Source organism: Simochromis diagramma, unplaced genomic scaffold (genome assembly GCF_900408965.1).
Source record: "Simochromis diagramma unplaced genomic scaffold, fSimDia1.1 OVJJ01000604.1, whole genome shotgun sequence".
Classification (NCBI taxonomy): domain Eukaryota; kingdom Metazoa; phylum Chordata; class Actinopteri; order Cichliformes; family Cichlidae; genus Simochromis; species Simochromis diagramma.
Window position 1 is genome coordinate 2112847 of NW_024387416.1, and position 21800 is coordinate 2134646.

The 21800-nt window shown below is 42.5% G+C and overlaps 1 protein-coding gene across 40 annotated transcripts in view; it reads left to right on the forward strand.

Moving 5' to 3' along the window:
- Positions 1-21800, forward strand: part of LOC120721802 (receptor-type tyrosine-protein phosphatase delta-like) — a 404829-nt gene that overhangs the window by 373604 nt on the left and 9425 nt on the right. For 18 of the 40 annotated variants that reach the window (XM_040012365.1, XM_040012369.1, XM_040012383.1 and 15 more), the window contains 10 exons: positions 3-212; positions 1501-1661; positions 4341-4352; positions 5097-5209; positions 8108-8149; positions 8732-8829; positions 11441-11564; positions 14658-14833; positions 16485-16604; positions 17093-17247. In XM_040012365.1, the coding sequence (XP_039868299.1) occupies positions 3-212; positions 1501-1661; positions 4341-4352; positions 5097-5209; positions 8108-8149; positions 8732-8829; positions 11441-11564; positions 14658-14833; positions 16485-16604; positions 17093-17247 (1211 nt within the window). The remainder of the gene's footprint in view (positions 1-2; positions 213-1500; positions 1662-4340; positions 4353-5096; positions 5210-8107; positions 8150-8731; positions 8830-11440; positions 11565-14657; positions 14834-16484; positions 16605-17092; positions 17248-21800) is intronic. The other 22 variants (XM_040012380.1, XM_040012381.1, XM_040012382.1 and 19 more) reach the window with 3 other exon arrangements.

The following is a 21800-nucleotide window of genomic DNA, read 5'->3' on the forward strand; positions in this document are numbered from 1 at the left end:
AGCTGCTGAAGGAGATAAACCGAACGAGCAGGGGCCTTCGTTTCCAGAGGCAGGCAGAACCCAAAGCCTATATCGCTGCTTACTTCAAAGACCTGCCCAAACAGTTCACCCTGGGAGATGGAAAGATCTATGGGGACTTTGAGAACAAGCAACTTCAGAATGGCCAGGAATACATCTTCTTTGTGCTTGCTGTTCTGGAGATGTCCGAGAATGTAAGTCTACCCCGCGATACTCGAGTATAAGTTTTCTTCCCGTTAGGAAGCCCCCTTGCTAGTGATTTCACATTCTTTGTTCTTAAAATAAAAAAATAAAAAGCAGCTGTCCGTGTTGGTAAGCAGAGGAGGTTAACCGTGCCGCGTCCTGGCTGAGCGTCGGAGCTGGCTTCTGGTCAGATGTGTTACTCTGAGTCCTTTTGAGGCGTTGGACTTTAAAACTTAAAGCTGCAGCCAGAAGAAGCTGACCCTTGCTGCTTTAGGGAGAGAAGCCCCTTAAGACCTTAGCTGATCGCGAGAACACCTCGATAACAGCGCTCCTCTTTAATTGCATCCAGTGTGCGGTCCGCCTTATCTTCGCTGCTGCAGCTAGTGTGTGTGTGTGCATTTGTCTGTCTGTACTGAAGACCAGAAAGCTGCATGATTAGGCAGCTGCAGGCAAGATGATGGAGTTGATGAGCTGCAGGGTCTATAGTGCTGCCTCACACTCTCTCCACTAACCCTGAGTTCAGGTAGAGCAAAAACGATAATGACGGACGGAGGGAAATCTCTAATTTGCCCACTGAAGCATATATTTTCTTCCCACTGGACCTTTTTTTTTTTAATCTTCACTTGGACTGTGGAATAGTTCAATCAAGGCTCCAGTATAGGAAAGATACTAAAGATAATTCTGATTGGTCAAAGTCCGGCTTAGAAGGAACTACACAGAAAAACTTTGAATTGGCTTTTAATATGTATTGTTGGTCATGTCTGTCTTCGCCAAGATATGCTCTGCAGTGTCCGTATATTAACTGAAGGTTTGCAGTGCTGCTTTAAATACCTCAGGCACCCAAAAATAGGTCTAGATGTACTAGCCCGCTCTCATTCCCAGGGCGTCAAATACTGACGCTTTGTCAAAGCTGCTGGCATCTAAAAGACATGCATGAGGTGTCATTTAGCATCAGAGAAAAGTGAGAAGGTCCTTACCCACATATGGAGCGTGTTAGAGACCACTCCGTGGATAAATGTTATTTTTTAACACCCCCTAACACTTTTTTTTAACCAACGAGTTAAAGTTAGAGTAAAAAGAAGCGGAAACAAAACAAACTGTTAAATCCGGATATAAGAGGGTATCAGACTGCGTGTAGCACATTTGACACCCTGGAAAGCGTTTACATTGGGTTTGTTGTATCCGCCAACACTTTTGATGTCGAAATGATGCACAGAAAACTGGACAAACCTTTCATTTTTTTTAAAAATGGCGCGTATTTCAGAACATTTACCTTTAATTTGTTTTTCCCTGGCTCAGATTATGTATGCTACCAGCCCCTACTCGGACTCGGTCGTTTCAGCCGACATCGATCCCCAGCCAATCATCGATGAGGAGGAGGGCCTCATCTGGGTGGTGGGGCCTGTGCTAGCTGTTGTCTTCATCATATGCATCGTCATTGCCATCCTCCTTTACAAGAGGTGAGGATTTAAAAAGCTAATTAACACACAGGGAGCACAAGCATGAGAATCCAATTCAGAATATACAGCTAGCTTCGCGTGAAAAGACACACTAACACGCAAACACGTCAGACTCTGATACCAATGCCCGCTAATGGGGTTGGCCTAACTTCTGGCGCCATATCTCTGTATGTAGTTAGCTGTTAAACAGCTAATGTTAGGGATGTTTTTCTTAGCAAATGTCTGTGATTAGCTAAGGCAGTTAGCCGTAGCTTTAAACTCCACATTCCACTGGAAATACCAGCTGCATACAAAGCCAATAAAGAGCCATGTATTTTTCCCCCTTCAGTGTAGGTGGGAAGTCACTGAACTCTATTTCTGTGCTAGTGCACATTGACTGCAAAGGAGACAGTATAAAACAATGCACTAATGTACACGCACTTTACTACTTAGACCGCATACGTGCACTTTAAATTCATGTCATCTATAGTCACCGAGCATTCAAGTGTTACCAATAAGTATTTAAATGTATTTTAAAAACCCCACGCATGAATTTGCAGTTAGCACATTTGAGTGCAGATGCTAAATGTAAGAATGTAGCTAAAACCATAAGGTGCATTGATCTTCAGACAAGCCGTGACTGTCAAAGCCAGTTGCGCGCACACACACACACACACACACACACACACACACACACTTTTAATCTCTTGTAAGTGAATTCAAGAATGCAGCTACCCAAGCTGTCAAGGCATGAAGTGCAGTCGCCCACGATCCTTCAAACAGACACGTGCGTTGACTGAAAGTTAATCAGACACGTCCCTCCGCCCCCTGCACGCACAAACACACACTCTTAAACCCATGTAACACTGTAAAAAAAAAAACACTTGCTGTAGTGCATTTTCACACTGAATCAAAACAGCCTCTTTTTTTTTTTTTTGCCTAAAACCCCCTAGTGGTAGTCAGACCTCGTGCTGTCACTGCTCATCAGTCAAGCGTAGGAGGGGAGAGCTTTGACTATCTGCTGCATGTCACCGCATGTGTGTGTGCAGCCTTTGAAAGGCCCTGGGGCCTGGGATAGCTTCCCAGCCTCTTCCTTTATCCCACTACCTATTCCACGGGAGGGGGGACTCAGCTCTTGATCCAGGCTTTGACCTTATGCTGCCCTCCTGTTTTGCCGGGACAGGCACATATTGAAGGTGCACACTTACACATCTACACACTTTGCTATCTTGTCCCTTCTCACCTTTTACATAAGGCAGATTTTCTGCAGTGTTCATTCAATCAAATGTCCAGGCCTAAGCAGAATTTAACAGTAGTCCTCAAGGTTTAATTTTGGAAGGGTAAGATTAGTAACTGAAGAGTCAGCACAAGCCCAAATCACATAACAGTACCAATACCGAAGACCAAAAAAAAAAATCCATCAATACTATCAGTGTAATGTAAAGAGGTTTAGAGGTACAGCTTTATTCTGGCTCTTGCATTTTATTGTCCTTGGCATTCGTTCATATAAAATTTGAGATAATACAAAGGTGACTTGAAAGTGAGCATGGACTGCATATGCGGCTGGCTTTGGTCTTTCCATTCGTGGCAGGCAGATTTACACATCGATTACCCAGCCAGTGTCACTGCCACATTAGGGAACATTTAGTGCATAACCAGCATATATTTCTCTTGTCAAGATCAATTTTTATGTGACAAAAGTCGCCTCCTGTGCAAAACAAATGGAAACAAGCATGTTCTGCTGAGCTATAGGAAAGGGCGCGGGTATGATGAGCAGAGAGAAACAGAAGTCAGGGCCAACTAGGGTTGCGGTGCGATCGCAAGCAAGGTATCCTCATCAGTGCTTTAAATCAGTATTATCATTATTGTTAGAGTCATATCACATTAATCTGCCTCACTGTAGTTTCATGTGCGCATTTAACACATAGAACAGAAGGGCAGTGCTCATTTGTGTTTGTTTGATTTTTAAATTGGTGCTTAACGTTACTGCGTTTGCAGAGATGCTCATTTATTGCTCTCTCTGACTTGCAGCAGTACTACTACTCTGTTTTCGTGTGCTTGGGCCACAGTGTACCGTATACATTACAGAGAGTGGATATCTCAGTCTTAACGAGAGCACATCCACCCCCGCTGATGTTATCGTTATTAGCGATCTCGCAGGGGGGGACGACAGGATGGTCGGACTGCCGAATCAATAGAGCGCGATCGTTTTGTTTTAAATAAAACAAATTTGAACGCTCTTATGTGCTTGACTTGCACACATTCATCCGAGATCCTGATCCCACTTGAACGTGCCGACGTCGTGACTTTAATAAATGCAACAGTGGTAGGCAGGAGAAGGCAGACACAGCAATTAAGAGTCAAGAGATGACTTTTATGCTCGAACAAGAAGCAATCAGCTGAAACTGCTTGAAATAGCAGAGATACAATGTACAAATCTTGGATGCACCTGGGAAACTGTAGCATTTGAAACAAAGAGCCCCAAGGCTGCATAATTGAGCATAATCTCTGAAGTGAAGCATCACTAATCTCGCACGCGAAGCAAAAACTGAGATATGATTGGTATCGTTTGTCTCTCATGCAAGCCAGCCATTTACTTATTCTAAGGAAAAGTTTATGGCATTCTCCAGTATACAAAGTCAACGGTCTTACCACCTAATGTTTTGTTGATATTTCTTTTCTTGCTCACCAATGGAGCAGCAAGCCGGACAGGTAAGAGTGAGAAAGAAATAGATAAAGACCTAATTCCTTTCAAAACCCTTTTTTTCCCCCCCCTCGTCCTTGCTGTGCATATGATACCTAAACCTATAGAAACTGCTGTCTCTCATTTGGAGTTGAAATGACCTGGGAAGCATGTTGCTTACATCTGCTGTGTTTGATAGGAGGAGATCAAAGCACAAACAGCTTGACCTTTCCAACTGCTAATTAACTTTGTATTCGTGGTGCAACATGACCCCCTAACTTGCTTCTTTTTTAAAGAATGAACTACATTTACATCTGTGAAAGTGGCACTTGATTCGAGAATCTAACAAAACTAAAAAGGGAGTGGAGCAAGTTTTCTCTGAAACAAAAAACACTATCAATATATAATGTAATGCACTCTTAAACCAACCCCAGCTACAGCTTCCAAATTACTAAAAAGTTGTATCCAAACCTTCGCCTGACATTAGTAGTGAAAAGTGAACAAAAGGCTTTGCTAAAGGTAGTATTTACTGTCTAAGGGCGTATTGTACTTGATGGCTTTATACTATAACGTGATGTTATTTTGCCTACCTCTTATAGCCCTGTGTACTACAAGAATGTAGCCCTGTCACTTCCTTAATTACATATGTGCCTTCATTATTCATGAGACCGCGAGGCAAGCTTTGAGGTTACACAATAACAATTAAGAGTTTTGAGTACAAATTAGTCAAATAATCTCCCGGAATTAATTAAAATTGACAATTTGCTCCACAGAAAACGAGCCGAGTCTGAAGCTAGAAAAGGTAGTCTCCCCAACAGCAAGGAAATGCCGCTTCATCATCCCACTGATCCAGTTGAGCTGCGACGTCTCAACTTCCAAACACCCGGTAAGTATCCCGAACGATGCCACATGTTGTCGTCTTGGTGTGGTGTGAATTTAAGACTGAGGATGTCAGTGCTACTGAGTGCTTGCTTTAATTAATTCAGCTAGCCTAATATGACCTCACTGTAAGAAAACACATCATCTTTGCAGTGAGATTGGCACAGACTGTGTGAGCAGTTTGCAGGTAGATAATGGACAGGTGCTTGAGAAGACACAGAGGGTCAGCACTGACACGGGCCTCCCTGGAGACATTTCTCAGGGAGGAAATGGAGAGGCAGAAATGCGAGCTTGACAGTTTCGTGACATCTGTCATCTTCCTCTGCACCTGGGTTATCCAGGTCATCCAGACCTGTCACTCTGTAGCGGTGTAGTCCTGTTAGTACAAGGAACATCGCGGAAGTTGAGCAAAATACAGAACGTCCGTGTGTTTCATTCGGTATGCAGGCCATAGGGATACGAAAGCGGTGACAAGCTGTAAACAGCGATGTTTACTCGCGCCGACCTTTAGTGCTGAGGTGAGCGGTCGCGCCGTGGCTCAGTCGTGCGGCCGTTTCTCGCCTCGGGAAAAGACGGGAGTCACAGTCCATTTATCGCCTGGAAAGGTCGCATGCATCTTTGCCTCCATGCTGACCAAGAGTGGCACACTTGACTGCCGTTTGAGTTCCTCTGGCACTCGCTGCTTTGGGACAGGTGTTCAGAGACTGCCAACAATGCCATATTTTTCAGGTCGGCTAGTATGAAAGGAGGATGAATTATCCCCGCAGGCTCATTTTTGCTAAAGATTATGCATATTTATGAATGCTCTCCAATGATTTTAGGGGCCATTACAGAGTGTTTCATCCCAGCAGAGGGGTATTTTTCCTTTTGGCTCAGAGTGATCTCAACTATCCTTCCACTATTTCGCTCGCCTCTCAAGCCATCACTTTTCCCCCCAAACAGCCTTTTTGAGTGCTGGTATCTTGGCTCAAAAAGGGCCAAACATTTCTTTTTCCTACCACCTGACCACTTTTCTCTCAAGTCCTGAAGCAGCTTCTACATTAGACCACCTCTCTCCCCTACTCTCTCTCAGCTCTTTACCCCGTCAATGGACATTTTCATCTTAAGGACGCTTGATGTTTGAGCGACAGTGTGTTGGAAAAGGTACCTTCATTGTCCCCCAGTGGTGGAAATGGATTTTGAGTAGTGGGTTGCAATAGAAACGGCCTTTGCCGTCTTTCAGAGAGACGCGAGAGTGGGTGGGAAAACGCTGCAGCTTCCATTAGCTAATGCCCACTTGTGCCAGAAACCAAAATGAGATATCACCTCTGCAGAGACAGACTAACACCCAGCTGGTGTGTCATAATGGCACATAAATTCTTAAGGTGGAGATCTTTCGCCATAGTCCAGATGTTGACACCATAAACAAAAAGGAGTCTTGTTGAATTTTCTTTCATCTTTTTCCCTTTATCTAAGCTCTTAAATATACTGACACCTACACATAAACTATTGCATTGCTATTATACTGACAAGCCTCCAAGTAGCATGTTCAATACGTTCTCACCCCAGAGCATCAAACACTAGAGCAAAAGAGACAGGACTTTTAAGACACTTGGTGAGGCAAAAATCTGCCGATATTCTTTTTCTTTCAGACACATAAAATATAAGCAGATCCCCTGACGTTTCGTCTGTGTATTGATGAGTTCTTGCTAAGATAGTGTGACACTGCAGCTTAAAAATAATCTTGTTGTACTGTCGAAAAAGGCTACTCCTTTAAGCTCTTCTAAACTGCTCAGATTAGCGGGTTGTTTGTAGCGTTTCAGTTCATATCAGTTGTATTTATATAGCAGCGATTCACAATAACATTCCCCTGAAGGTGTGTTATATTGTAAGGTAAAGGCCCCACAGTAATAGAGAGAAAACCCCAACAATCAGATGGCAGACTATGAGCTAGCACTTGGCAACAGTGGGAAGGAAAAAGTCCCTTTTCAGTAGTGTAGCCAACAGAGAGGTTGCTCTGTGGTGGACAGGCTATCCACATAGTTAATAGGGTGCTTCTCCAATCTCTTCTATAGTTTTTTAACTTTCATTCATCAGCTGTTATAAATGGCGATATCGGTGTATCTGCAAACAGGTAATATCAGGCGATATATATCAGCAGGGCAAAAGTATCAGCTTTAATAAAGTTAGTTATCTGCTGTTATTTTGCATTGATCTCTTGATGCACTGGTTGCAGCAACACTGGATCTTAAGCAATGGCGATGCTCACATTTGCAGAGTATGGTACTGACATAAGTTATCCTGCCAGGAGATAGTGGTTTGTATCTCATTTTGGACTCTGTGTTGCTTGATTTCATTTTTGCTTTTTACTTGCTTTATGCTTCTTAGTTTTCGATACCATAAAGAGAAAGAGATTATAGTTTGGATAAATGTGTGAAACCCCACAACAAACCCTGCAAGTCGAAAAATGTGCCGCTTCCAAAGGCTTGTTTTAAAAAGGACATTATTGGACAAGCTGGGAATGAATGCTTGGTCTAGCTATCGCCATAAGCCAGTGTCGTCTCACCAACAACAAAGGCCACCTGTGAGACACAAAAGCAGAGTTTGAGGGAGGATCGAGAATCAGCTGATACATTACAATGCCGGCGGTCAAGTGTAAAAACAGTGGCAAATAAAGCGGTCGCAGTGATTTGCGATTCTGTTCCCCGTATGCTTTCTTATTTCCATGAAATAAGCATGGTGGCATAGCAAAGCTTCTAGCATGGTGATTTGTATGTTACTAATGAATGTCCCATTTAGAAAACACATAATCATGCAGCTCCCTCTTGTCACATTTCAATTTCTACCTTCTCTTTGTAAAGACAATAGTCATCACATTGCTCTGACGTCTGCAATATATTTAATTCCACCGCCGTTTCCTCCACAGGTTCAGGTGCGCCCAGTCACCCCAGTAACCTCCATTTGTCAAGTTAGTTGGTCTCGATTACACATTTGACACGACTTGTTTTTGGAATACTTTTTTTTCAGCTTTAACTCCTTTCTTTTCTTTTTTTTTCTGCCAAGCCTTGTATCTCCATCCCCATCTAATCCATCTTATGTTAACGCTATATCATCACAGGAGGCGGAGTTTGAAATGACAGCCTTGAAACCATGTCATCACTCAAAGCAGACGTCAACATCTGGCCTAACATTGAATGTCTTTTCGTTTTGTTTCGTTCTGTTTGTTTTGGGATGTTCGTTCGTGTCTGTGCTTTAATGTCATGCTAGCTGTCCACTGCAGCGTGAATAACGTTCTTCTCTCTCAGTAGGGAGAGGTCCCAGTGGGGGCAAAGTCTGCTCGGTGACTCCTCATTGGCTTCTGTGCCCATATTCTCTTTACCAGCATGGTCACTGCTTTGAGTGAACAAACTAGCCTAACAACGATCCGCTCTTCCATTTTCCCTGTTGTAACCACATGCCGCTTATCTAATGATTCACCGTTTGCTTGTGCTTGGGTGATGCCCTCTCAAAAGACTTGGGGGACTGACCTTGGGTCCAATGTGATTGGCAGGTATGGCCAGCCACCCTCCAATCCCTGTCATGGAATTAGCGGATCATCTGGAGCGCCTGAAAGCCAACGATAACCTCAAGTTTTCACAGGAGTACGAGGTGAGTGTCGGAAAATTCCTAATGTTGATTGAGCTCTGTGAGTGTGAGTCAGCTGCTTAAACTACAACTTTTTGGGGGAGTGTTGGCCAAATCACATAAATTTACTTAATTAATATTAAATTAATGATATTTAGCTGCATGTGTTTGGTGGCTGGCTTGCCGGTAGGGGTGTTGGCAACTACTTTCATCACCAAACTAAGGCTTCAGGCTGTTTGACATGTCAACACAGGTATAATTAATAACACTAATAATGGCACATTCCATTTCTAGTTCCAGGACCCTGCTATTGTGCCTGCTGGCTCAGTGACATTGCTTCCCGAGGCAGCTGAATGGGTTATTAATTTCATTAGTAACACCTGTGCTTTTTTCCGCTTTGACAAGTGTATGCTATAAAGTAAGCCTACATGACTAAAATGTCACGGCGGCAGCCACAACATATATCAATTTATGATTTAAAGGTGAACTCTCGTCATTAAAAATTATGCTGTTGGTGCTTCCAGTATCTAAGTGGGTGGGAAAATAGATAGATAGATAAATGATATCCTGTGTTTGGTGGCTCATTTTGTCACCCAATATTAATTTATAACGAACAGGGCTGAAGGGGTGTCTCTAGTCTTCAGCTGACTCATCAGATTTCATCATCCTCAGTCAGACAAACTCCAACTCCACTGTTTTGGACTGCAGCTAGCAGCGCTGGCTCTGCTCTGCTCTGCTGTGAGCTGCAGAGCTACTCTCACCAGAACATGGAGTCATGGAAAACTGGCTCATGTGCGACTCCACCAAGATCACCGAGGTTACAGAGCAGCATGAGCTACCATCGCTAGCTGCAGTTTATACGTTGTAGTCGGAGTCAGACTGTGGAGCAGAGCAGGCCACAATTAAGTACATAACAATGAACGTATTTGCAGAGAGATGCCTAACATGTTAATGATAAGAACATGTTAATAGAAGCCATAGCTGTGTGTCTCCTTGTATATGTGCATGTATCAATGCTATGGAAAACACTCCCATCTAAACATTAAGACCTTACCTGCTGACTGTATTCAGGCAGTTGTAATTGTTACCTGCGTATTGCCATGTAGATGAAATTACACTGGCAGAACACTCATGGTACCTCAAAATACATGCAAGCAAGAGGTGCTTTCTGTACAAGATATGAACGGTCACCTTTTCCCTGCCAATTTCTCTCTGCAGGTCCTTCAACAACTCCAAAATCTATGAGGTCACTGTATGGGTGCCTGCCAAGCTGCCCAATCATTATTGCAGCTTAAGTACATTGAATTCCAATTTCATAGTGCTTACTCGAGAGCAGTGGAAAGCAATTTTGCGAGCACAATGAAATAAAGATTCCTATTATGAGCAATGTTGCAGCCCACTGTTTCAACATATTTTGATAAAATATCAGGCTAAGCCTGCGGTTTGTCTCCCACATATTTCTGCTTAGGTGATTTCTGCAGACAAAGAACTCGGTCTTAAAATAAATTCCCATTGGGCTTAAATGTAAAACACCAAGTTAATCATACACACCTCTGTAATATTTGTTTAACCCTAAACTGCTTATATGTTTATACTTGTTAAAGATAAAGAAACTATGAGCAATAAATTGCACCAAAATGCCAGATTTTGATCTTATTGATCATACGGATGATCAAAAAAGTACGATCATTCTCATATTTTGCTATTTTGCACTTGGTCTTCCGTCGCCTTCACTGGAGATTAACTCAAAAAAACAAAAATCATTAATAGCACAGGAACAATATTTTCCTGTTAATGCGAAATGAAACTCTATCTATCACGTCTTTATGTTTTCCCTTTGTGATATTACATTTTATAGTTCATTTCTCTGCAACAGGGGACCGTTATCAAGCCCTGCTTAACAAATCTGAAGGAGGGCCTGGATATCAAAACTGAACTAGTCTCGAGTGTAGCGCTCTACTATGAGCCATAAAATCCTGCTAATCAAATAAGAAAAGCTGATGTGAACACAAGCAATTTCCTCTGTGACCAATTCAGAATGCATTATTTTGTTAATCTAATCTTTTATATCTAGAGGTTATTTCATGCCAAAAACAACACAGTTCAAATAGTTTTCCCACATTTCTGTTTTAACATTTGCACAGCAAAAGAGTGAACTTTGTGTCCAGTGTGTGTAGACACCCCACTTTCTAAAAAGGCTATTGGATAGTAGTACCCAAATCAAGTATGGGAGATTAAATGTGTGGGTAAGACTGATCTATGGACTCAACAACTTCACATCTTTGTGTATGCAGAGCGGGTGTTGTACTGTACGCACTGGAATAAAGTCTGTGTTCCACACACATGATGTTAAAACAGTACCCTTCAACCTTTCAGCATCCCCGGTCTAACAACAGCACCAGACGTGACCTCGAGCCCCAGGCACACTCTTAAAGCGGTTTATTTAAACACCCGCATAATGTAATAGATATGATTTTCATTTTCACTCGTTGTGAGGTGAAATGCATTTTTCAGTGGGCATTCTGACAACACGCGCTAGGAATCGCCAAAGAGTGAAATTCAATCTTGTTTTACGTGCCAAACGGAGCCAAATAGTTTCACTGCAGTCACAAAACAAATATCTTCTCTCTTACAGTCCATCGACCCTGGCCAGCAGTTCACATGGGAGCACTCCAACCTAGAGGTCAACAAACCAAAGAACAGATATGCCAACGTGATAGCCTACGACCACTCCAGGGTCTTGCTCTCAGCTATTGACGGTATGTCGCCCACCTACATCCTCGCTCCTAACTGCTGTATCGATTCTGCAGATAGCCGGTGCAGCCTCATCTTTGGGACCTCGGGAGTGCAACCAGACTGTACTTTTAAATTATATTCCTTCATGAGCATGGCAGCCTGCTTATTTGTTTTGATACCCCAGGTGCTTGCAAAGAAAAGGGAAAAAAATGGCCTCGGGAGAAAGAAAGAAAGAAAGAAAGAAAAAGGCACTTCTGTCTTAAAATGCTGAAGCAAGCATTCAAATGAAACCAAACAATGACCCACAGTTAGGAATACAAGTGTGTTTCACCGGCATTTGTTTCTTTGCTGCTTTATTACACTTCAGGGTTACATTTTGCATTAAGCCGAGGCCTGTTTTTAAGCAGAATTTACACGCTGAATCCAGCGTACACACACAAGCGTGACTTTTTTTGTGCCTTTTTTAACCTAGTCAAACTCGACAAACTCACAACAACCCACAAGCTTGCTGGTGCTGATTTAGTGCAGAGTTATACAGAAAGGACTCATTCATGGTTTTGTACTTTCAGAATCAAACTTGAGCCCATTACAGGCTCGATTTGAACCCCACCAGTACGCTGCTCACTACATTAAAGACGCGTTGCTCACGAGTTTCTAATGAATGAAAGCACATTTTGAAATGGACAGTTAAGTGCCGACTCCTTCACCACTTTATTGGATTAAACACAACTTCACATACAGCTATTAATTAAGCATTTCCACTGAACTGCTCTCGGGGGGGGCGAAGGCAAATAAACAAATTAGTAAATAGATAATGTGACAACAACAGATAGAAACAGCCTTATAGAGCCCCCCACACCCACACTTCTTTTCGCAAGTCTCTCAGAAACAGCACACAGCTTGAGCACTGATGGAGCTCCATTAGCCAGACGTATAAACACATCTGTACAACCACATTGGAGACTTTGTGCTGCGGAAAGTGAGTAGTTCTCAGCCAGGGGGACATGAGGGACTTCCTCTATTCATGCTAAAGCTTAAACAAAGCCTTTCGGCAAGCAATGTGTCTATTGTTTACTTTGATTGAGTTCTTTGAATGAAAGGGATTTGGGATTTCACATCAGAGTCTGAAGACGGAATTCACTGATGTGGGGGGACGGATCAACCGAATCTTTGGCAAACAGGCGGCCCTTTAATTGCGGTGACGTCGCTGAATTTGCTCCACTTTCGCTGACTCTTGACCGTTCGCCTGACCGTACATAGCATACACTCGCAAGATTAAACTGGAACCTAAGACTTTTTCTTCCTTTCACTTTAGCGTTTTAGAAAAGTTTTAGATCAAACCCGAAAGTCGCGTTTACTCCATAGTAGTGTCATTGCGTGCTCGTGAAACCATATTTTTAAAATATGTAGATAAACTACAGGAATTACCTTTAATTTAAGTCTTTTAGTGAGTTTGATCATATTTGTCAATGCAGCCACTGCGAGGAGGCACCGGTGACGAGACGCCTGCGTGACTTCGTGTCAGGTATTTGTACATGTAACTGAATAAAAATGTAAAATTGGAAAGTTAATATAAAAAATATATATAACAGACTAACTAAAAGATCTGCGCTCCATTTCCCATCAGCTCTGTTATTTCGCAACGGCAAAGTTATGAATGAGCTCGCTAGTTTTTCCATTGATCTATTTCAAGCGCGGAAGCTGTCGCAAGTAATAAAAATACTCTGCTCTTGATTTCGTCGCCGCCTGACCGACAAAGAGGTCGTTTATTAAGAAAATAAAGTGGAACTCTCACGAGAAAACTTCTCCGGACGCACACGTTCTATAATAAGCGAGCTCGGGAATCGAAATTTAACGGAAACGTTATACGCCTTAACCTGTTTGAACTTGACTATACCACGACTGGTAGTGACTATTCCTCATTAATACAGTAATTACAGTGTTGTACTTTAAAAGCTCTCTGAGATTACTTTGCCCATCCCTGACGACTGAGTGCCGGAACAACACCGTGGCAATGTTTATTTCTTACTATTTACAGAGAAAATGGTCGAATTTAGACAAATCCTGACTGACAGAAAGCACAAAGGCAAAATCCATTTGCAAATGTGCATTAAACAACTTGCTTCATTCTCATTAAACCACAGTGATGTCTCCTTTTTTGCTTTTTCTCCCCCCCCCCTTTTTCAAATTGAATACACACTGGGCTTAATTGTACTTATCCCTTGTCCATCACAGAAATGCACAACCGCCTGGCTGCGTGGACAGCTTCAACAGCAAAATGAGCGGGCGGTGGACAGTTTTGGGGAAAGAATAAATAAAAATAATGTGTGTGGGTTTTTGAATGTGTTCATATTCCATTTTCTTTCCCTTTTTTTCTGTTGAATAAGTTACCTGGGAGTAAAAGGGAGTCTGAGAGAGATGGGGGGGGGAGAGAGGAAGCGGTTGGAGTGAGGGGATTCTCTGAGACGTGGCGCCCATGCAGATGAGACTTATCTTGGTCGACCATGTGTGCACGAAGCCCCTAAACTGCCAGTCCTAAAGCATTGACTAGCTGTCAGCTCTGTCTCTTTCCCCTGGATTCGAAAAGGCTGCTGTGCCTTTCATTTAATATAAGCAAAGGAAAGGAGGAGTGAGGAGCGGTGGGGGGAAATTGTTTTGCGAGTTTTTTGTTGGTTTGTTTTTCTCCGTGTGAGGTGATAGACTTCTAGGGACCGAGCTTTATCTGTAACTCAGTTGCACATATGGGGGTGAGGGGTGGGTGGGGGGGTGGAGCTGTTGATTTAAATGTGTTGTTGATAGCAAATACAAATCCTTTTGGGCTGTAACACTGGTTCCAAAACTGACTGCTGCGCTTTTTTTTTTTTTAATACAAAACAACAGTGGCTTTACTGGCATAAATTTAGGACCCACGGACGATAACGTGGCATTGTGCGAACACACGGTGGGGGAGAATTACCTCCAATAAACTGTAGGGATAATAAAGGCCTGGACCAATTTACCTCCCCACAAATGCCACTGTTGTGTGACATTTAAGGTCTGCCTCACATCGAGCTTGACAAACAAAACAAAAGTTGAAATTTTAATCCATTTTCACCCACTGTAAACTTTGTGTACAGGTATCCCTGGCAGCGACTACATTAATTCCAACTACATCGATGGCTACAGGAAGCAGAACGCCTACATCGCCACCCAGGGTTCTTTACCCGAGACGTTTGGGGACTTCTGGAGGATGCTCTGGGAGCAGAGGAGTGCCACCATCGTCATGATGACCAAACTAGAAGAGCGGTCCAGGGTAAAGCTTTAAGAATCATTTTTAAAGCCTGTGCTAGAGTTCGCCGATATTCTTTCATCAGCATCTATAAACTTCTTTTGTGACACCGTTTAACATTTTTCCCACCAGAGAATTGTTTTGCTAGTGACTCATGAATCATCAATCATTTAAGGCTTCCCAGAATATTTTAGCTCCACATATATAAAAAGAAGCAGCTCACTGTTAGATTGTAACCACTGATGCACTGGAATCCCTGATTGCAGGAATATTTCGTCACTGGCAGGGATAATGTTAATTGGGACACTGTCCTGTCTCCTCTGGGACAGTTTTTATGTATTTATTCACTACAAGAAGCAGCCAAGCAGCATTCTGTTACCCCCTGATATCCTCGATCCACACACACTCTTGTCTTACAGTCCTGACTGATTAGTATCCAGGCCTACTTCATCGGCCTCATACTGCTTAAGGCGCCGGATTACAATCCGTGGTAAAAAAAAAAAAAGACAGACTGTAAAGCCACATCTCCCCGCAGTACGCACTAGTTCTTTAAGGTTGACACAGTCAAAAGCTATTATCCCCCCTCCCCCTACCCCAAACGTCTTGCCATATTCGACTGAGCATATGAAAGCTTCCTTGGACTCCATCAGCTACTGACCTTCACACTTCTATGCCTCTTTTTAAGAGCCCGGTCTAGTGTTAACAGGAGTGTGGACTCAATCGAGAGAGCGGGTTTCACTGAGCATTCACACAATCTGCAAAGCAAATAAGAGCCCAGGTGTCTGCATTGGCCTATAGAAGCAGTGCTATGTAAGCACATTACTATGCTGTTTGCTGGGAGACCACCCCCACCCTCAAATCTGCCTATATTGTTTGACATTTGTTGCAAATATTGTTCTTTTGTTGCTGCTAAAAGTGCGCGTCTTTCATATTAATCAGTCAAATCATTCACTCATGCTGCCTTTGTATGTTTTGCATATCTAAAGCTCGACTATTTGCAAGTAAACAATATTATGAATCATTACATTACTCCCGGTGTCACAGACACTTCATTGCGCTTTGTGTTAATGTTATAACAGATGCTTGGGAAATTGAATTAGCGGCTGGTTAAAAACCTGATTATTCCAGAGTGCTGTTCAATTGTAATATTAATCAGTGGCAGAGAATCCTACAGCAGGATATGTTGGTGAAGCATGTGTCCGAAAACCACATCAGTGCTAGGGGGCAATCTGAAGAAAAACAGTTGCACTGGAACCCAGCTTTTCCTTTCCCCAAAGCCAATAGTTCTTCTCTTTGTCAGCTAAGCAGTATTGCAATACAATGTTTTATTGGCCGTTTACTGTGAAACAAGAGTACACTCAAATAGCAATAAAGCTGAGACGATAATATGAGTGGACACCGTGCTTACCTTTGTAATTATGGAGTACGTCAGGACAATTAATAGCCCTGTTGGTTCACTACAAATATCTCAAGCTATTTCATTGATTAGAAAATCAAACCTAGTCAGCAAGAATAAAGGGAATTTGGCCTTTATTTGACTTGGTGCACTTGTACTGAGTGTGTAACTGAGATCCAGAGAATTGCTGTAAAGAGCCTTCATGCTTTGTGAACAAACACCAAATACATAAAGGTTTTATTGACTCCTCGCCTAATGCGATATTTCTCTCCACTACAGGTAAAGTGTGACCAGTACTGGCCTACAAGAGGGACAGAGACATACGGTCTAATCCAAGTGACCCTGCTGGACACGGTAGAGCTGGCCACATACTGTGTCAGGACGTTTGCACTCTTTAAAGTGAGTATTTCTGTTGTATGCTGTGTAGTAGCACTTTAAACCTCACAGTAGAGGGAAGATCCATGCAAATATAGCATCGATGTTGGTGTCAGATCGATACTAGTGTAACAGGATCGATACTTTGCTTCCGTCCTCTAAATTCCTTATTTTATTTATAGCCTATAACACAGTTAAACAACAGACGCTGACCCAAAGTGCACATTTACATTCCAGGGCTAAAAAAACACAGTTTTAAAATACATGAAAAGCTGAAAGGTGTCATCTCATATGTCATGACACACTGCTCTACATAAGCTGCCTTTGTAACTTAAAAGTATGAGTATTGCTATTAACATTGATGTCTGCAATACTGGCCCTATTCTTACTTGGTATCAGATCGATACCAGGATTTGCAGTATTGCGCAGCTCTACCTCGCAGCATCTGCAGGTCAAATCATTTGATGTAAGCTGTGTTCGGTCACTGAGCTTTTCTCTGTGTTAACATTCAGAATGGCTCCAGTGAGAAGAGGGAGGTGAGGCAGTTCCAGTTCACGGCCTGGCCAGACCACGGGGTACCCGAGCACCCCACTCCATTCCTGGCCTTCCTGAGACGGGTGAAAGCCTGCAATCCTCCAGATGCAGGGCCCATGGTGGTACACTGCAGGTAAAAAACAACACGGCTTCGCAAAAACATCCTGAAGCATGAAATTGATTTTCTTCTCTCCATTTGCTGTAATGAATATATGAATACATATGGCAAAAACACAACATATTCTTGGTTATTTAGAGGTGTACGTTTGAGTTCTTTTTGGACTAACACTTGAAAGAGAAATTAGACATGAACTATCAGTGAAAGGACGACTGTTTGATAGGATGTAAACTGTTGTTCCTCCCATCTGAAAAACCAAAAATAAAGAAAATAATCCAGCCCACCAGCTTTCACAGAAAGCACTTTAAATCAGAAGGTGTTTTCAACATCGCAGAACAAAGTGTACTGGTGTCATTGCCCTCAGCAAACTTAAACATCTCCTCCCACGCGGTGACACAAAGCTACGCGCAGACCTGTCGTCTTCCTCGCTACACCGCTAACATGTCGCGCATCTGCAGCCCACAAGTCCTTGGCTCATCCCCTGGGTTATTGCATCTGAAACAAATAACTTTCATGCCAACTTCACTTCCCTCGGCGACATAAGAGACCAGACTCCCAGCAGAGAGCACAAAGCTATAACACAGACTTCTGGCTTCCCTTAACTCAGGAAGTCATCAGAGGCGCTGCACAGAAGAAGAAAAAGAAAAGTGACAGAAGGAGGAGGGGGGGAGTCGAAATTAAGAAGCAGCGATAGCGAGTGTAACAGATACAAACTTTTGTCAGAAAGCGACAAAAAGGGTAGGGGGATTACTGAAGAATTAGAATTACCACATGCTGAAGTTAATTAGTGCTAGTTGGCGAATCGCTTCCAATTGAAAACCCTGACTTTTTTCTTTTTTTTTACAGTGAAGCAGAATGCAGGAATTAATGTCACTGTGCAGATGGGAGTTTTTAATTCCTCTGGCACCCTATCAGATATAGTCATGCCCCAGCTTCAAATCCTATAAAGCTAACTTTCTGTTTTACAGTTTTAAATAGAGCTATCTTTTATATTTACTTACTTCCAATACATTTTTTCACTCGCTAAAAAAGCAAAAAAGCAGTTTAGCAGATATACTTTAAAAATATATATATTTTCTCCTTTAGTTTGTGCAGGTTTTTGTTTTCCTGAAGCTGTTTACGCACATGAAAAGAGGCCAAAATAATAAAAAAAAATCCACATCTGACAGCGTGGTGCAGTCTACGGAGCAGTCGACTGATTAGTTGGTGCACCCAAAAAAAAAAAATCAGCTTGCATGTGCTCAGGCGCCTTATGTAAAGACCATAAAGGCATAAAAAACAAGCAATCAAGGTCTTTTGATTTTTTTTATTTATTTTTGTGCAAGGGAATGAATAGGAGCTTAAATGAGAGGGTTTAGAACTTTTAAAAATCAACTGCACAGGATTTCCTCCCTCACGAGTCGCTAATTAGAAGCACGTTTCTCTCTCCTCCTGTCGCTCACATTCTCGGATTCTAGATGAATCCATACAGACGCTGCGAAATGCATTCATGCTCGTAAGCTATACCTCTGTTGTATAAAGCAGTTAGGCTAAGAAATGTCCACTACAGGGAGCACTTTTTTTTGTCGCGCTTGCTTATGAAACATCATTAATATGGGTTTAGTGGGTGGCTAATGCGTCCCCCGCAGGAGTATTTAAGAGTATCAATCAAAATACATTCATCTGTTTTCCACTGCCGAGCAAACACTTGTCACAAGGTAAGACTAGAGGAATTTTCTTCCAGAGACATTATAGCGTGCCTCTTGCTTTCCTAGGTCCTGCTGTTTTCAGTAACCCACAGGTCAGGGGCTGTTTTGCTCTTGTAGCTAAAGGGCTAGTCAGGCATTGTGAGGTTTCAGAAGAGGTCAAAAGGACATGATTAAATGTCACAGTGATCTCTGGCCTCTCCCAGTGACTCAGAAGGAAAACTGTAAGAACAACTCACAGTTACAAGTAACAGCCAAACCATTTCCTTCCTCTTTTTTTTTTTTACCATGTGTCAGAGTACTGCGGCCCACCCAAAAACCAGAGAACCCCATGGGGTCCATCCAATCTTAAAACTTCACTCTAATCAAAATACAAGAGAAAGTGAGGCATTTCCAAGAAAGCTTTATTCATAAACCGGAAACAACACAGGCTGTTGGCTATAAATCGCTAATGCTACCCGCTCATATGCAAAATTTTAAAGCCAATGTGTGATATAAATATCCTCCTGAGAACCAGCCTATTCATTTATGTCCTCTGTAATGGACATTTGTTTATGGTCTGTATCTTTTGACTTATTTGAGCTACCACACAAAGTCCTGATGACCTAAATAGAGGACATCCTGGGCTTTCCATTGATATTTCATGTGTTTGGGTGGCCTCTTTTAGCTCCATAGAAGGGAGAAAATCACAAAAAAAGTTCAATGGACAGATTAATTTTTATAAATTTCATAGTAATTTATATAAATAAGCAACTGTATATATATTCAAACTAATTTTAAAGTAATTTCAGAAGTTTAAAAGGTGGACATAGCTACCACGAAGTCTCCCACTGCTTTCCAGTTTTGAAGCCTTGAGTTGTTCCGCCGCCATCTTTGTTGCAAAACCCCCCAGATGTGATAAGTGATGTTGGGTCTGTCTGTGAAACAACACACTTATTGCTTAATGGCTTGTGATTGACAAGTCGTTAGCCAATGAGGGTGCTTTTTCATACCACAGCTAACCATTTTGAAACATGGTATGACCAAGATTTGCCAAACAGACTTTATTTTTGATTCAGTATGACCCAAATGGAATGAATGAGGCCATCAAATCAGAAGGATACTGTTTGCAGAGGTCGCTTAGTGGCTACATCCATGTTTTACAACATCTGTGGGGTCAATAATAAATGGCTGATTTTTAGGGCAAGCCTCAAGTTGCCATATAACAAACTGCAATTGCTGTATCGAGCACAAGACTGAGGCTTGCCTTGAAAAGCTTCTAGTTTTCATAGTAAAAAACCAGGCTACCAACTTTGTCAGCGTTGCCTACTAGTGGTGACCACAGTCTGTGCAGTTGTGACGAGGTGTTACAGCCGCAGGGCGTGGCGAAAACAAAACAGTCCACACCTAACTGCACCCAGTGGCATTCACGTGGTCAGAGACTTATAACGCTCAGTGTGGCAGTGCTTTTCCTCCACACCACATCTGGTCGGAGTCATACTCTAATACCAGTACTAGGTTTTTAAAGCTAGTAATTCTTTGACGATAGAGAAGCCAGTGTTAAAGACTGAAGACATAATGAAATGTCAGTGGTGCTGTTAGGTTAAGCAACGTTGCTTCTTTGTCCTCTCTTTTCCTTCAAGCTATAGCTGAGTCTCCCAGTGATTCCAGTACAGTTATACAAATGGTTTGGATTATAGCCAAGCCAATGGACAGTCAACACTAGCCAGTGGGTTGGGTTTAAAAGACCAACCTTCCATACTCCCCGAGTAAGCAACGCGTTTTCTTTTTCTTTTTGATTTACTTTCCACATTTCCAAGTATTCGCGCACGCACGCGACTGAAATGATTATCGACCCCATTAACAGCAGTGCAGCGGTCCTGGTGAGCTGCGCTTTATGTGTGCATGTTTTATAGGCAGAGTAGCAGAACGGTGACAGGTTAGCTGACAGCCAGAGATTTTTTAACAATACATATGTAATTGCTTTCACTGCTGCTCACGCTTTATCTTCACAGGACTCGTTGCAGCTGTATTTCACGCTGAACTTTCTTTCCCATCCCTTATTCCCTAAACTCCTGGAAAGCATATTAGTCTGACACTTAATGTGTATCGACGTCCAGAGCAGCTGGTTTTGACTGGTTGAAAAGGCAGTGTCAGGTCATTAGTGCAGTCAGTACGCCAGCTCTCCTTCAACTGCCAAATGTACCGACAGCTTTCTGCACCGTCTCACCCCACCCCGAATACACACACACACACACCTGTCAATAAAGAAATATGACACTTTCCTAGCATTGCTTGTTTTTTTAATTAATAGCAATCCCAGATGCTTATGAGACAAACGAGGAGAATCTCTAGCTAAAACAAGTCTGCCTTCGCTCTCATCGCCCTTGCGCTCCCCGTCGTCCTCCGTCTCCTTCTCTCTAGCTCTCTGCTGTCACTCTGTCACTTACTCTCTTGCAGGTCATCACTCTCCCACATTCAAGTCTGCACTGTAAAATGCCTTCAGATTGGAAACAGCTGGGGTAGAGGGAAAAATCTCGACTTGTTTCTATATCCCACGGCCAGGAGCTGAGGTGTTCTCAGACCTGGAAGTGATTCATTCTTTAAATAACCCTGAGACACATTTCACATTTCTTTGCAGCCCAATTCTCTCTCTCACTCACTCATACTGACTCTTTTTCCCTTCCGCCCTAAAGGTGTGAAGAGTTTTGTCAGGAAAGAAATAAAAAGTTCAGTCTCATTCAGCCAATGTCAGCCATTTTGAAAGTGATCATCAGATCATTTGTTAAAGCCAATGACTCCCATACGTGTCTTTATTCCATTTGCAGCACAGTTCCAGTGCAGCATGGCACATTAACCAGACTTGGCCCCCGGGGACTGACTTTACTCCCTCTTGAGTTTTCC